The sequence below is a fragment of the Haliotis cracherodii genome, unplaced genomic scaffold (genome assembly GCF_022045235.1).
Source record: "Haliotis cracherodii isolate W230 unplaced genomic scaffold, xgHalCrac1.p SCAF_3, whole genome shotgun sequence".
NCBI lineage: Eukaryota > Metazoa > Mollusca > Gastropoda > Lepetellida > Haliotidae > Haliotis > Haliotis cracherodii.
The window spans coordinates 60172356-60190097 of NW_027266286.1; the positions used below are offsets into that span (position 1 = coordinate 60172356).

Below are 17742 nucleotides of genomic sequence, written 5' to 3' on the forward strand. Positions count from 1 at the left end.
CAATTGAAAATGGATCTGTCAAAAGTTTAAACCTGTAAACACGTCTCTATTAAAATTTTACAGCAGGAGATTTGTACAATGTACTGGCGACCAGTAGGGCCTAGAGGGTTGACAGCAAAAGCAATGCAGTGAACTGGTGCGATTTTGCAGTTAGTCTACAGGATGATGAAATTTATAGATATTCTCTGAATCAACTGATCCTTTCACATCAATTTTGATTAGTTCTAAGATTAAATCGGGGGTATTGGCTATTGTTTAGGACAGTTGTCACATCAAAACTGAATGGTAACTGTATTAACCGTTTGATTAGCCCAAGACGGAGTAGGTGAAGATCAAGCGGACAATAGGACAAGTTACATAACGACGTTTCTTTGCTCATAAATTACGATTGTAAGCAACATGCATCTTCCATCAACTGATTGTGTAATCGTTTAAACTGTTATCAAAATCAGTTCTTACATTCTTATGATAAAGTGCAACTGGCGTGGCATCAAACACAGACTTCAACGAATTTCCCACACGAGACGTTACTCTGAACAGCGCCATGTTGGTAAGTAGGTTCTCGGCTCCCTATGCGCGCTGTCAACTTGCGCACATTGCGGTATGATAGACGGGGCCCAGCTTATCTTGTTAGTAGGGAAGAAATGAGTACATTGTTTCAAATCGAACTTCGTAGAATAGGACATTATATTTATTTATGAAAAACATTCCGAACCATAATTCTTATCTTTTATTTTTTTATGCATTAATTTATTTACGTTTTCCGAAAAGGCAGTAATATGATATTTTGTTAAAAGTTGAAATGAATTTAGTTACGGAAATCCTTCTAACAAACGTTTACTTCCTTACTGGTATTATTTCCAAGCAGGTGTTTTTTTTATTTACTGAAAAATACAGTGACACTATGACCATAGTTACGTATATAAATATTGACATATTAAGATATAACTTGCAATGCTTAATACTCATTGTACGTGATTAATATATTTCACATTTTGATACCGCATGTCAAATAACAACAAAACAAGTGACAAGCACGTGTAGTCCTGTTGACACAGGCGAAGATTTTCTTGTGTTTCTCGTTATTAGATGTTAACTGCACGACATTAACGACACCAAAATAATCCAGGGTGTTCGTTTCTCTGACTTCAAGCAGCTGACAAGTCTGTCATGTGAATACTGTGATCGTGTGATCAAGTTAAAACAGATTCAGGAAGTTGACAGTGACACTTTACACATCACGTTATGTGTTTGTAAATGGACATGTCGTTGGTGTAATCTTATGTACATAAACTTGCATCATGATTACCGTGAATGTGAAATTTCACAGCAACTGTGCAGTCCTTGTTGAAATTAACCCAACCAGCAGTTTACCTGAAATCAAACGTGAAATATCAAAGAAGGTCAATTTGCCACTGGAAGAAATCCGGATTATTCTTGGTGGAAAATTGCTGACAGATGATTGTGTTTTTCAAGTAAGCATCCTTTCTTATACTTTTATTGTTTCAATAACATGTCTTCACTTTTCACAGCCATGGGTGAAGTAACACACACGTACACACACACATACACCCACACACCCCCACACACTGCGCTCTACCATTTATTAACGGGACAGGACCGTTCTGAAGTTATGTTTGTAAACAAGTTAAACAACAGCTGATAGCCCCCGAGCTTACTCGGCTCCGCTCGCCCTTTTCCGCGAGAAAAGGTTCTCCTCCAATGACCACACCACCATATTTTTGGGCCTTTTCCTCCAAATTGTATGTGACCGTTTTAGCAAGGGGCCATTTCTCTATAACCTGTTGTGAAGCACAAGACTCAACTAAAGTATTTTTACCCTTATATATCGTTATCTCATTTTTGTGTTTGTATTATTGGGTCATCTGAACATTCAGGGCCTATTAAGCTGAAACCTTGCCAGGATCATCAAGTTATTTTGTCTCCACGACGTTCTCACGCCAAAATTCCAATCTGAATATAAACATGGCTACCACGCTCGCCATATCAAAAACTTCATATCTGCCATATTAGTTTTTTGGCATATAAATATTTTGTGTATCATTTTGACCGTGTACCATTTGCCTTCTCATGCCCCTGGGTATCTGGACATGGTACATTCTTCACATCTCCTTTGAAACGGCCATGTCTCTAATTTGCATGATTTGTGCTCATTGAATTCCAATCCAATTTGGAAAATGATTTAGTAGTTATTCTTTTATTAAGAAAATAAGCTATGAGTGGGAGTTGTTTGTCGTACAATAAAACACTTAGGAAGAAAAAAACACTCAGCGCAGTTAGTGCGCACACAATTTGAATAATGACGATCCCACTGAATACAATCTGCAATGTCAAACTTGGCAATGTCAAACTAGTCCATTTTATGATCAGGGTGGTCAAGTTTGGTATTTCCCAGATATTCTCACAAATTTCACGTCAATTATCAGTACCTTTTCTCCCAATACTGATTGTCATATCTCTCCCACTTTTGGATGCGATCTGGTTGGACTCTGGTTTTATGTTATTTGGCTTTGGTTTGGTTTGTTGTTTTACGCCGCACTCAGCAATATTCCAGCTATATGACGGCGGTTGGTAATAAACGAGTATGGACCAGACAATCCAGTAATTGACATCATGAGCATCTATCCACACAATTGGGATCGATGACATGCATCAACCAAGTAAGCGAGCCTGACCACCCGATCCCGTTAGTCACCTTTTACGACAAGCATAGTCGCCTTTTATGGCAAGCATGGGTTGCTGAAGACCTGTTCTACCCTGGATCTTCCCGGGTCAGTGTTATTTGGCAACAAGTTGATGAGTTTGTCAGTTTAAAGTGGAAGGGGATGCTATTGTTTAGTATCGTTACAGTAACTTGCTAAGTTTAATTTTGGAGAATACATACAACATACATGTACAATACTTTGATCTATTGTTATTTAGTCCCTATAATATTTTAAGACTTTTGTGACTACCCCCGTGGTCTAGTGGTAGAGTGTCCGCCAGGAGAGTGGAGGCTCGTGGTTCGATGCTTGGCCGCATCATACTAAAAGACATTAAAATGTGGTACTTGTTGTTACCCTGCCTGGCGCTTGGCATTAACATTATTAAGGGGCTAAAACAAGGACTGGTCAGCTTAGAGTCAGTATACTGTGTCTTAGTGGGGTATTCATGTTAAGCTGCGGCATGGTATCTCAGTGGGCTAGAAATATGATATAGGCATTAGTCCAGACTAGTACAAGCAGCCACACGTGTATGCACGTCACTATTTAAGTGCAATAATCTTGGACGCAACGTTCTACTTCATGTCACCTCACCTTAAGACTTTTGTAGTTGTATCTCTCAATTTGTAATCAACCAAAAATGGAGAAGTCACATATATAGAAATTATATTTTCATGTGGGTTTTGGCTTCAGTCAGTGGAATCCACGGACTAAAATATGAAAATCTGTGTGTCTATCACAACCTGATGTCATATTGATCTTAATTAAAAAATGTTTTATCACTCAGGATTTGGATATTGGTGATCAAAGCACTCTTCACATCTTCCGACAGATTTCAGGGCATGAAAAAACTCTAACATCAGAAGGTAAGATTTATATTTGCACTGTTGACATTTAACTGCAGTCACTTAACCAAGCAACTATTTGATCAATGGTTCAGCCCCTTGAGATTACGCAAGAGGAGTTGGTTCATGCCTACATCACCAATGATTAGGGACTGCATCAGGAACCTGCCTTGTGGCTCAGGCTTGCCTAAACTACTTCATTAACTTACATTGCTGAAAGGATATTTGTACACTTGTAGAATACAGAAATAGTGCTTTGCAGATTTTTCCACTTTTCATTATTTTTAGTTGGTGGAATCCATAAGCCAAATTTAAGAAATGTAGTTCATTATTATTAATATGTTTATGACGGTGTAATCCCCATCGACTTCAAGGAACCAGGAAAATGTTTTTTGCAGCGATAAGGGAACTTCAGCATGTACTTTCTCATGATCATGTCTCATATATTGTGTTTTATCTTGTAGCAGGGTAATAAAGTGTTTTATCTTGCAGCACTGAAATATTGTGTTTTATCTTGCAGTGGGGTAATATAGTGTTTTATCTTGCAGCAGGGTAATATTATTTTTTTTCTTGCAGCAGGGTAATATTGTGTTTTATCTTGCAGCAGGGTAATATGGTGTTTTATCTTGAAGCAGGGTAATAGAGTGATTTTTTCTTGCAGCAGGGTAATATAGTGTTTTTTCTTGCAGTGGGGTAATATAGTGTTTTATCTTGCAGCAGGGTAATATAGTGTTTTTCTTGCAGCAGGGTAATATTGTGTTTTATCTTGCAACAGGGTAATATGGTGTTTTATCTTGCAGCAGGGTAATATAGTGTTTTTTCTTGCAGCAGAGTAATATTGTGTTTTATCTTGCAGCAGAGTAATATAGTGTTTTATCTTGAAGCAGGGTAATATAGTGTTTTATCTTGCAGCAGGGTAATATAGTGTTTTTTCTTGCAGCAAGGTAATATAGTGTTTTTTCTTGCAGCAGGGTAATATAGTGTTTTTTTCTTGCAGCAGGGTAATATAGTGTTTTATCTTGAAGCAGGGTAATATAGTGTTTTATCTTGCAGCAGGGTAATATTGTGTTTTATCTTACAGCAGGGTAATATTGTGTTTTATCTTGCAGCAGGGTAATATTGTGTTTTATCCTACAACAGGGTAATATAGTGTTTTTTCTTGCAGCAGGGTAATATTGTGTTTTATCTTACAGCAGGGTAATATTGTGTTTTATCTTGCAGGAGGTGAGGGGAGTGAGCTGAAGAACCAGTACTATGTATACTGTAAGGAATGTCGGTCCATACAGCCGGGCAAGCTTAGAGTCAAGTGTGCTGTGTGCAAGGATGGGGCCTTCGTTCTGAGCAGGGTTAGTATGGCATTTGTATATTCTAGGCCTCATAAAATTACTTAGTGGCATGGCTCCTGTTTCCTCTCATTTGAGGATTTCAGGTTAGAATTTATCCACAGCAATCCAAGCTGGTCTTGAAATGTGTCTGAATGAATTGGGGAGGTAGTGACTTGGTGTGTCCTTGTACCCCAACAGTGTTGATCATTTATCACACATTGTCCCGATTCGATTATTATATATAAGATAGCTACGTGATAAACATGATAAATCGCAAAGAACAATCAAGAATGAAGCATGGTTTATTTCACAATAAAACATTGTTTTCATGATGTCATTTCTCGTGATTTGAATAAGTACTCACAACTTGATGACATCATATATTGATTGTCGTTATTCTTTTTGAGAGAAGTGTCTAGTAAGTTGTTCCCCATAGTTGTAGCTGGGCTACGCAGTGAAACACAGTGACCGAATGATCTCATCCAAGAGTGGGAGAGATGTGACAAACGGTGTTAGGGGTAAAGGTACTGACAATCGATATTAGAATTGTGTGAATATGCGGGAATTACCAAACTTAACCCATCTGTTCGTAAAATGGACTTGTCTGACATTTCGAGGTCGGATTCTGTTCAGGGTGTCATCGTTATTGAAATTTTGGTAAATATTTCCAATCTTGTACATTTTATCAACATCCTTGAAGAGGCTGTACACAATGTTGATATCTCATGTAAGAAATAAATGATTCACAGTTGTTTATCCTACAATAGGTGAGGTGAGGTAAAATTGGGTTTCACGTCTGGTCCAAGATTATTGCACTTATATAGCGACGTGCATGCACGCGTGTGTGTGTGTGTGGCTGCTTGTACTAGACCGGACTGATGCAGATTTATCGTGCTAGCTCACTGATATACTATGCCGCAGTTTAACATGAATACCCCACTCAGACACAGTATACTGACTCCGAGCCGACCAGTCCTTGTTTTAGCCCCTTAATGCCGAGCGCCAGACAGGGTAACAACAAGTATCATCTTTTTACGTCTTTTGGTATGACGCGGCAGAGGATCGAACCCCGAACCTTCCGCTCTCCGGGCGGACGCTCTACCACTAGATCACGGGGTGGTCTTATCATACAATAAAACACGGAGGGGCTGCACAACTCATTGTTTGTTCTCCCTGCAGTGTTTTATTGTACGATAAACAACTCTCACTCGTCAATTATTTCTCAATTCCAGGCCACTGTCATTTTGGTATTCTTTTTCTGAAATTCAGACTAATTTGGTTTTTTGGACAGAACAGGGTTAAATGTGTATAAGCTCAGAGCTAAAAATCCTGAACTGTTAATAGCAAGTTTGTTTCATTCATTTTGATGTAGACTGCACTGTATTGCAGGACCCTGAGGGCTGGAGCGATGTGCTGCAGTCAAGGAGCATGGGTGGGGAGTGTAAGAATGGCAGCTGTGAAGGGACTGCTGCAGTAAGTGGATTCCAGAGAGATATTCCTTCCAGATTTAGCGTCACATGACATGACACAGGGCAGACTATTACTAAGCCTTGTAGAAGTTGAGGCCATTATAATCAAATTTGGTAGGTTCAGTGAGTGAGTGAGTGAGTGAGTGAGTGAGTGAGTTGGGTTTAACGCCGCTTTTTACAGTATCCCAGTTATATCATGGCGCTCAAGAATTGCATCATTTGTCATACAGAGACAAAACGTATACAAACAACACTGCAAAACAACTGCTTGGTTGAGAAATGTTGTCTGGTCTTTTCATTGTGTACAAGGGGGCACGGGTGGCCCAGTCGTCTAAGGAGCCGCGATTCGTTGTGCAGAGTTGGTTTCGAATGCCGATTATGTTTCTAGGTTTGTCAGCATCAAACCCGTGCTCGTGGGTTTCACCGAAATGGTAAACGTCTGAGACCTGCATCACTTCGGGCTTTACTCCCACATTAAGCTGACACGCTGCGATATAACTGGAATACTGTTAAAAGCGGCGTTAAACCCAACTCACTCACTCACTCATTGCATACAAATGCTATTCCCTCGTCATGCTTATGAACATTGGTCTTCTTCTCATTCCCAAATTTGAAAATTGTGATATTTTGCAAAGTGACATGTGCATAATTGTTATGTACTTTTTATCAATGAATGCATACGGTTGAGTGAGTGAGTTGGGTTTAATTCTAGCCCGAACTGCAATTTGAGCCCACAATCATAGCTGTTTCTGGTTTGTCCAAGGGCGCAACTCTGGATGGGGAATTCTGGAGCCTTAGACGACTGGGCCACCCGTGCCCCTAGCATGTGTCTAGTAGGCTTAGACCTGTAAATGATGAATTTTCAATATAATAAAGGAGAACATATGTTACTCTGATTCAATATATGTTATTGTGAGTTTTCTTGTTGACTAGTTACATGTGATTAAGACTTTAGGGTAACAAATGACTTGATTGGTTGGTCAGGTTACAGAAACATTTGGAGGAGTGCCTGTAGCTAAGCAGATTTTAAGGGATATTTCTGATGGTCATTCTTTATCAACAGCTGTATTTAGTGACAAATGTTGATTATATCATGACACAGCTAAGGGAGCATCCATTTAACTTGTAGTCAACAAACTATTTAATTACTGAAAAACATCAAACAATCTTTTCATTTTCTCTATTAACACCAACAAATTGATGTTTGGGTATTTTCCACGACTATGTTTTTTTACCACTTCCAACACTATATGTTTAGGACATATTTCTGTACAAACTATTCATTTTAAAAATCAGCCCACCATTGGCTCCCACCCCCAATAGAAATCAGATGGATGCACCCTTGTTGACCTTAGTTCTGATGATTACCATCGCCCCGAGGCAAGTGAGTTAACTGACTATAAAAGTCCAGTTTCCACCCTTGCCGAACTAGGCTGGTATTATGGAGTTACATTTTGGCTGGGCTAACGAGTCTATGCATAGTCCAATCAAAATCGCGCACCGAAATCAAAATCCGGTTCGTAAAGTGACTTACAGATTTCGGTCGACTGCAGGTTTTCGCAAAGCATGAGTACCACTAACTCGTTGTCAACAGACATTTTCTAAATCTTTTCATGTTTTTAATCAAGGTGCTCACGTGATTTGATGCACTTCGCGATGTAAGACTCGTTTTATCACAATATAGATCTTGATTATCGATCAGATCGTCTTGACTGGGCACCACCGTTTTGTTTGAAGCAAATGCAAGTGATACGAGAGGTTGAATCTGATTGGTCAATAGGAGAGGCATAGAAAGGACATAACTCGTAATAGCCACTGGTGGCGCTACGATCGAGCCCAGTAATTCCAGCCTAGTTCGGCAAGGGTTGAAACTGGACTTTTAAAGTCAGTTAACTCTCTTGCCTCGGGAAGATGGATGATTACGTGTTACGTGTCTGAATTATGGATATAATCATTTCAGGAGTTTGTGTTCAAATGTGTGCAGGCCCACCCAGACGGCCTATCAGCTGCCATTCTACGACATGTCCGACCAAACAGGCGGGAAGTTGAGTGCATAACCTGTGCAGATGTGAGGTGACGTGGGTTAAATTATGGTCTTGGTGTGATTAAAGTGGAATATCTCAGAATATCTCAAAAGCTATGTTTGCAAACTGTTTGAAATAACTCCAGCATGTCACTGGTCAGCATTACTGTCCTGCTCCAACAGACATTAAATGTGACAGTAAGAAGAATTGGATAGAGTAGATATCACAAAAATCAATCAATATTTATTAAAAATATTCCGGTACTAAACAAAAAGGTTACGGATCATGAATAATTTAGGGGATATTACTGATGAAATTGTGTGCTCTTCACTGCAAAAAAATACCCCTAAAAATATTCATGATCTTATTTGTTGAGACAACTCAAATGGCTTCTAGTTCATCTGAAAAATATTACCGACCACAGTACAACGGTTGGTTGGTTGGTTTGTTGTTCAACGCCGCACTCAGCAATATTCAAGCTATATGACGGCGGTCTGTAAATAATCGAGTATGGACCAGACAATCCAGTGATTAATGTCATGAGCATCGATCCACGCAATTGGGATCGATGACATGCATCAACCAAGTAACCCAGTCTGACCACCCGATCCCGTTAGTCGTCTTTTACGACAAGCATAGTCGCCTTTTACGGCAAGCATGGGTTGCTGAAGACCTATTCTACCCCGGAATCTTCACGGGTCCACCGTACAACGGACAGTTTCTAATGGTGCAATCATGACTTTGTTTGCGTATGGCGAGAGTACAGATAGATGAACCAGGAAGGGATTCCGGGTTAGAATTGTTCCCTAGCAACCTGTGCTGGTCGTAGGAATTGACTTGTTTGGTTATGTTGTCCTATCCCGACTCCATAACTGGGTTACCTAGCCCATATTTGATTAATTACAGGTCACCGTCATACAGCTGGGATATTGTGCACAAGTGCAGCATTAAACACTTTACCTTTGTACTATTATCTTTTTTTAAAACAAAAATATTTCTGCAGATCTCCAGTGCTCGTGTTCCCTTGTGAGTCGGGACATGTGATGTGCATTGAATGCTTCAAGTTCTATGGAATAACACAGCTGAGTGAACGCAGGTTCATTAAGCACCCCGAGTATGGGTACACCCTGCCTTGCCCAGGTCAGTAAAACATTCAGGGCTAGATACACCCTACCTTGCCCAGGTCAGTAAAACATTCAGGGCTAGATACACCCTACCTTGCCCAGGTCAGTAAAACATTCAGGGCTAGATACACCCTACCTTGCCCAGGTCAGTAAAACATTCAGGGCTAGATACACCCTACCTTGCCCAGGTCAGTAAAACATTCAGGGCTAGATATACCCTACCTTGCCCAGGTCAGTAAAACATTCAGGGCTGGATACACCCTACCTTGCCCAGGTCAGTAAAACATTCAGGGCTAGATACACCCTACCTTGCCCAGGTCAGTAAAACATTCAGGGCTAGATACACCCTACCTTGCCCAGGACAGTAAAACATTCAGGGCTAGATACACCCTACCTTGACCAGGACAGTAAAACATTCAGGGCCCTGATGTTTCAGTAATTAGACATTTCTTTTCTGGTATAAATCAAAAGCAGATAATTATGATCCTCTTTACCACTCCACATAAATATCTGCAAGGTATTGTATCAGACATGGTATTTTTCAGCTGGCTGTCCCAACTCCGAGATCCAGGAGAGCCACCATTTCCACCTTCTGGGAGATGTGCAGGTGAGAGGGGTTCGCGTCACACAGGGGAGAGGGGTTCATGTCACACACATGAGAGAGGTTCGTTTCAAACAGGTGACAGGAGTTCACATCACACAAGTGTGAGGGGTTCACATCACACAGGTGTGAGGGGTTCATGTCACACACATGAGAGAGGTTCGTTTCAAACAGGTGACAGGAGTTCACATCACACAGGTGTGAGGGGTTCACATCACACAGGTGTGAGGGGTTCACATCACACAGGTGACAGGAGTTCACATCACACAGGTGTGAGGGGTTCACATCACACAGGTGAGAGGAGTTCACATCACACAGGTGTGAGGGGTTCACATCACACAGGTGACAGGAGTTCACATCACACAGGTGAAAGGGGTTCACATCACACAGGTGTGAGGGGTTCACATCACACAGGTGAGAGGAGTTCACATCACACAGGTGTGAGGGGTTCACATCACACAGGTGACAAGAGTTCACATCACACAGGTGACAGGAGTTCACATCACACAGGTGTGAGGGGTTCACATCACACAGGTGACAGGAGTTCACATCACACAGGTGTGAGGGGTTCACATCACACAGGTGACAGGAGTTCACATCACACAGGTGTGAGAGGTTCACATCACACAGGCGAGAGGGATTCACATCACACAGGTGACAGGAGTTCACATCACACAGGTGACAGGAGTTCACATCACACAGGTGTGAGGGGTTCACATCACACAGGTGACAGGGGTTCACATCACACAGGTGTGAGGAGTTCACATCACACAGGTGACAGGAGTTCACATCACACAGGTGACAGGGGTTCACATCACACAGGTGACAGGAGTTCACATCACACAGGTGTGAGGGGTTCACATCACACAGGTGACAGGGGTTCACATCACACAGGTGACAGGAGTTCACATCACACAGGTGACAGGAGTTCACATCACACAGGTGTGAGGAGTTCATCTCACACAGGTGACAGGAGTTCACATCACACAGGTGTGAGGAGTTCACATCACACAGGTGACAGGGGTTCACATCACACAGGTGTGAGGGGTTCATATCACACAGGTGAGAGGGGGTACACTGAAGATAACTAATTATGGTGTATAATTTTCCCATTATCAAAATGGCCTTTTCAAACTATAAACCAACCAGTGAGTGAATAAATGTTGTTCATTGCCACAGGCATTGTAAATAGTAGGGTCTGGACCAGGAAAACCAGTGACACACATTCAGGAAAGTCACAGAGCCTGAGCCCCTGATCCAAAATTTAGTCATGTGAAAAAGGCAAGAGGTACCTGGGACATATTCTGACCCGAAAACTCTTAGGGAAAACAAGCATGGATTACTGGTGACCTATTCTAACCCAGAATCCTCTCAGAGGAATGGGCAAGAAATTAAATCATGTAATTCCACCAATATCAACTTGTGAAAATGTATGATGTGGTGTTGCAGTATGAGCGGTTCAACACGTTCGCAGCCGAGGAGTATGTGTTACAAGATGGCGGCGTGCTGTGCCCAGGACCAGGATGTGGGATGGGCTTCGTCCTTGACGCAGCAGGGAGAAAGGTCACCTGTGTTGCCAAAGACTGCATGGTAAGAATAATTGTGTCCTTTTGATTGGTTATTAAGAAATTTTAGATCAAATGTTTTCATGCATGTGTAGCAGGGCGTGGAGTCATCCCACAGATGACATCCTTACCTTGTCAGCTTGCTGACGGGGTTAACCTCTTTGGTCATGTGGACAAGGCGTCTGACCTCAGATCAGAAGGTCTGTGGTTCGAATCCCATCACGGGACTCGGAAATTTTATGGCCGCTACACATAGGTAACAGGTGTTGCAAAATGTCTGCCTAACAACAGTGGCATTGGCCAGGAGTTGTCTGACATTTATTCGATCAGTAGGCAAAATATTCTTACAGGCGCTGTCGTGGACAGTACACTGATTTAGGGACCTTTTGTAAGCTGACTGTTTATCAGCCTCCCACAAGTGTGACATGGGCGGTGGAGTAGCCTAGTGCTGAAAGTGTTGGCTCGTCATGCCAAAGACAGGGTTCGATTTCCCCACAATGTGTATAGACCATTTTCCAGTGTCCCCCGCCGTAATATTGCTGGAATATTGTCAAAAACGACGAAAATCCATACTCACTCACTGGTGTGATATGGGTACAATGTGTGAAGCCCATTAAGGCCCTCTGGTGTCCCCTGCCATATTGCTAGCATACTGCTACATCTCTCTAGTGTGATATGGGTACAATGTGTGAAGCCCATTAAGGCCCTCTGGTGTCCCCTGCCATATTGCTAGCATACTGCTACATCTCTCATCACTAATGTTACAGAGACGGTCGGGTAGCCTAGTGGTTAAAGCATTCGCTGTCACACCGACAACACAGGTTCGATTCCCGACATGGGTACAATGTGAAGCCCATTTCCGGTGTCCCCCGCCGTGATGTTGCTGGAATATTGCTAAAAGCAGCATAAAACCATACTCACTCACTCCCTCGCTGTTACAGATGACATTTTGTCGTGACTGCAAGAATGAGTACCATGATGGCGCCTGTGATGTCAATCCTCTCCTCCAACTTCCGACTCTGGTAAGTGACGAAGATGCTGCCAGTGACAGGATGCTGTATATTTTTAGGAACTTAGGGCAACCTTTAAAATGGCTGTGTTTAACTCTGTTCAGATGTGTGTTCAAAACAGATACACTGTGAGCTGTGTGAGATCAGGTATAAAAAGGTCTTGTGTTAATTTTAATTATTCAGTCCTTGTTTGGATTCAAGGAGAGCTGTTGACATGTACTGTATGGTACAATGTGAATCTTAATAATAATTATAATAATGGACATTTCTACTGCGCCATATTCATGCATAAGTGCCTGCTCAGGCAACATATACCGTATTCGACATAATAAGCGCCCCACTCTAATAAGCGCCCACAGCAATATTTGCTAATATATTGGTTAGTGAACAATCCTAATTAGCACCCCTTCCGATTGATCAAAGTACACAAGACTTATTTTATCGCGTATAATACACACTAGTGTGTTATATGCACCCTTTATTATGGGCAATTAAATTCTGGAAAAATATATCTGACATACATAAACATTTCAGGCATAAACCACGAAATTTATCTTTCAACTCTGGTTTTCAACTCCCAATTGCATGGATCGATGCTCATGATGTCAATCACTGGATTGTCTGGTCCAGACTTGATTATTTACAGACCGCCGTCACAAAGCTGGAATATTGCTGAGTGCGGCGTTAAACAACAAACAAACATGATACATCACCACTTGTATGAGGACTTCCTGATGTGTTGTAAGTGTGGTGTTACTGGTTCAGTGTTTGTGTGGTGCCTGTCTCCCCAGGACTACTCCGTGGACCCGCTCCAGGCCGACCGGTCCCGGTGGGAGGACCAGTCCCGGTCCCTGATTGACCGCACCACCAAGCCCTGCCCCAAGTGTGGCACCAGGACAGAGAGAAACGGTCAGTAAGGAACCCAGAAGAGTCTACATATACATATGTATCAATAAACCAAGTCTTAATTAATCCATATTGGCACCCCAATGGCATGTCATATTTTAAACAGACCAAAATTTAATGGCCTTGTTCAGGTGGCTTACCTATCACAAAAGCCCCCTGGAATATATCTTTTGGAGGAAGTGGTAAACATCTTATCGTTGTGAAGTAACAATATTATTAGTGGTATGCAAGAAGGGCTACAAGAGTTATGCCCCTTTGTAAACAGATGTTGAGCTCCTTCCCAGCACGTGACACCTTCGTTGCACTCTCGGTAACCACCAGTGTGGGTGTGGCCATTACAAGAATCTCAAAAAATTTGCCCCCTAACCTCAAATGTAGTAATGTTTATACTTTTGTTTATGTCTTGGGGAATGTCATCATTGTGAATTTTGAAAAGGTTTACGACTGATCATATTTCCTAGATGAATTAACCTTTTTGTTTGTTTGATTGGATTGGTTCGAGATTACAGACGAACGGAAAATCAACCAACTTCCCCCTTACATTCTTACTATGTCAGTTACATGATAATTGTAATGAAATAGAAATTCAAATTGACAAACAAATACATCAGTTTGCTAACAGTCATCAAAAGAGTCAGTCGACTGAGAGTTCATTTCCAAGCATGTTTGTGGCCACCTATCACAGTGGGGAGCTTTTTCGGTGGCAGCGATTGTATAGAGAGCTCTGCAAACGTGATATGGCTGTAAGGAGCATGACCGACGCACACAGTGTAGAATCTGGAGTAGGACAACAGCCACTCTTGCCCCACCCCAACATGTTGACCTAATAATGACTGACGCACTCACACACTCACTCACTCACTCACTCACACACTCACTCACTCACTCTGTTCCAGGCGGCTGTATGCACATGCTGTGTCCACGGTGTGGCGAGGACTGGTGCTGGGTGTGTGACAAGGCTTGGGACCGAGACTGTCAAGGCCAGCATTGGTTTGGATAATGTCCAAATCCTCCCACGTAGTAAATAGAATAATATGCACCTGAAGTTAAACACCAAGCTGCCTTAGTGTTCCCAAGACTTCCATCATTGGAAAATATGTATAAATGTTGTTGATCTCATGTTGATTAATGCCTAAGATACCCCAGAGATCGCGGACACAGGAGTACAAGAAAACTATTCCCATCGGACATTTGGACCCATCTCGAGACCTACAGCAGGTACCCAGGTAGTGGGGGGGTACCCGGGTTGAACATTTGGACTCAGCCCTAGGTCAATTCCAGACGGTTTGCTGGCAACTACTACCTGCTTGATAATGGTAATGGACAATCTCCAGATTTACAATAATTGTCTACCACATCCAATCCAAGAGAACTGCTTGTGTGTGCGTATATTTAGGTAAGTTCATGTGATAATGGTTTTGCTGTTAGTTAGACATTTACTGTAAGCTTCATTAGGCTTGCTTGATGTAGGATATAAATGGTTGTATACCGGTTCTACTCAGTAGGGTGATCAAAGATCTACCAGGTAATTGTTTTTGATTTAATGACCTACAATGTGTCTACTTGTAGTTATAAATCTGGTAATGTAATGGCCATCTTTAGAAAGTTCTAAGAGTATTTTGGTTTCTTCTTGAGTGAGTGAGTTGGGTTTAAGTCTTATTTGGGCCAAATATATTTTGGTTATGTCAAGATGTGTCAGCCTAGAGGGTGCAAGTAGCCTGAAATGATGCAGGTGATTGATGTCTACCACTGATGAAAGCACCTGACCTTTCTACTGCTGACATATTGTTGTGCCACCATGCCCTCTGCTTCTTCCTGACATCCATTTCTAACAAAATCATATAATTGAATAAGCCCAACAATGTTGAGAGTATTCAATATTTCTTGACTAACTATAGCATGCAGTGGTGCATATTATATGAAAGTGAATTCATAACAGTATTGGTAAAAGCTGGACATGCTGACCCCCCCCCACCCCCCCCCCGATCATTATAATGGTTGCCTCATGAATAACAGTAATATGTTTTGAGCTAAGGGTATTTTCATTTGCATGCTCAAATATGTGATTTGATTTATCTAAACAATGGCAAATATGTATCATTGTATGATAAAATCGATTGTTACTTGGATTGTAAATTGAGCTTTCCCAGAACACTTTTGTTATGAGGAAAACAACATTTTAAACTCCACTGGTAAGTTGGTCAACAGTGGTCTACATGTTTTCACATTTTGATTGTCAGTTTACTTGGAACTAGTTTGAATTTTGAGTGAACAAGAAAAATGACAAATTTGATGTGACGTTTTGAATGTGAATGATCTACATCGTAATCAATGGAATAATGCTGGAATTGAATTTTGAGTGATGATACATTTCCAGTGGACTTTGCTTGTACCTTGACCTCTATAGTCAGGGCGTGATGGGGTGCTGTATGTTATATATACTGTTGTTGATTTTATACAAGAATATATCCTTGATTGATGAAGATGGAATAAACAGTATTTTATTTTTCATTTGTTCTTTCAGATTACATACACTCTATTTAGCGTATGTGTGGCGTGTTCAGTAATCTATGCCATGCTTCCAGTCTTGTTTGTAGGTGTATTGACTGAAACACCTCTCCTTTTTGTTTTTAAGTGTTGGTATTAAATACACCTACACTTCTCATCTGGCTAAGTTAAGACTATCAATGTAACTTATTACTTACAATTGTCTACAGGAAGTCCAATGAAAGCCCAGAGAACATTAACATTTACCCAGCTGGATATGATCTAACATTCGTATCATCAAGCCGCAGACATGACCAGTCCGAAATACAGCCAGTATTCCAACAGCTTTGTGCAAAATGACTAAGTCGAATGTGCAGGTACACCTAAAGAACATGTGTTTTGTTATACACCAGACCTCTGTTCTGTAATATGTTGCGGACTGTACAGTTATACACCACACCTCTGTTCTGTTGTATGTTGTAGACTGTTCAGTTATACACCAGACCTTGGTTCAGTTATACACCAGACCTCTGTTCAGTTGTATGTTATACAACATGCCCCCGTTGCACAAAGTGATCTTAAGTCGACTATGCTTGTAAGAGGCGACTATGCTTGTAAGAGGCGACTAACGGGATCGGGTGATCAGGCTTGGTTGATGCATGTCATTGTATCCCAATTGAGTGGATCGATGCTCATGATGTCATTCACTGCATTGACTCGATTAGACTGCCGTCATACAGCTGGAATACTGCTGAATGCGGCGTTAAACAACAAACAAAAGAATCTAAGGGCTACAACTGTCGTAAGCCCATGTTAAAGTATGGGAGTTACAATCACCTTAGCATGAAGATAGCTTTGTGCAATGGGGTCCAGTCCTACATGTTCAGTAATATACCACAGACTGTTTAGTTATACATCAGACCTCTGTGTCCAGTGACAAATGAAACAGAACACAAGTCATTGTAATTCAACATTTTAATAGTATTGCAGGGTGGGAGGAACCAATATGTCTGAGAAGTGCCAATTGATGAATTGCTGGAAATGATGAAATCAAGAAAAAAAACTCTTTACTGCTTAACTTTTGAAAGGGTTATTACTTAAATTCCATGATGCACCAAACTAATAACATGGAGTGAGTGAGTTAAATTTAACATTGCATCAGCATTCTTTCAGCCATATAGCTATTAATTATTTGGAAGTCAGTGACCCGGAAAGGCTTCCCTATCTCTTAACCCTATGGAGATGTTCAGTAGTTTCAGTCCTTTTCCATTGCAATTATGCATTATTAACACAGGAAATGGTCTTGAATGGCATATTGATCAATAAAGTAAAGAAAAGAAAGCTTGTTTCAATTGAAACTAAATAAATAGGATTAGCTAAAATAAATAAATAGCCTAATTGTAATAATGAAGTTGTTCATCTATATATATATCCTTACTAAATAAATAGTACTTAAGCAATATTAATGTGGCTTTAAAACATTGTCTTCAACCAATTCCGTTTGTACGAAGGCTTGAAGTGTTTACAGTGCATGTTTCCTGAAGAGTGACACAAATCTCATAATATAAATACACATGTATATGTACCGTATTCGACGTAATAAGCGCCCAGGGCGCACTCAAAATTAGTAATACCGGGGTCTTAATAGAATATTACTTTGGTG

The 17742-nt window shown here is 41.1% G+C and overlaps 1 protein-coding gene across 1 annotated transcript; it reads left to right on the top strand.

Moving 5' to 3' along the window:
• Positions 1 to 1033: 1033 nt before the first annotated feature.
• LOC139474642 (E3 ubiquitin-protein ligase parkin-like) lies at positions 1034 to 14790 on the top strand. Its single transcript, XM_071257734.1, has 11 exons — positions 1034 to 1475; positions 3511 to 3589; positions 4790 to 4914; positions 6283 to 6366; positions 8323 to 8435; positions 9390 to 9526; positions 10056 to 10117; positions 11561 to 11701; positions 12618 to 12698; positions 13478 to 13595; positions 14489 to 14790. The coding sequence occupies exons 1-11, from the start codon at positions 1302 to 1304 to the stop codon at positions 14590 to 14592; spliced, it is 1218 nt and encodes a 405-aa protein (XP_071113835.1). The 5' UTR covers positions 1034 to 1301; the 3' UTR covers positions 14593 to 14790.
• The last annotated feature ends 2952 nt before the right edge of the window (positions 14791 to 17742 follow it).

Bases quoted from the DNA above. Each gene is read 5' to 3' on its own strand.
- LOC139474642 (XM_071257734.1), top strand. From the start codon at position 1,302: ATGATTACCGTGAATGTGAAATTTCACAGCAACTGTGCAGTCCTTGTT. The intron at 11,702-12,617 runs GTAAGAATAATT...TCGCTGTTACAG, and splicing joins GTGTTGCCAAAGACTGCATG to ATGACATTTTGTCGTGACTG. The intron at 13,596-14,488 runs GTCAGTAAGGAA...ACTCTGTTCCAG, and splicing joins CACCAGGACAGAGAGAAACG to GCGGCTGTATGCACATGCTG.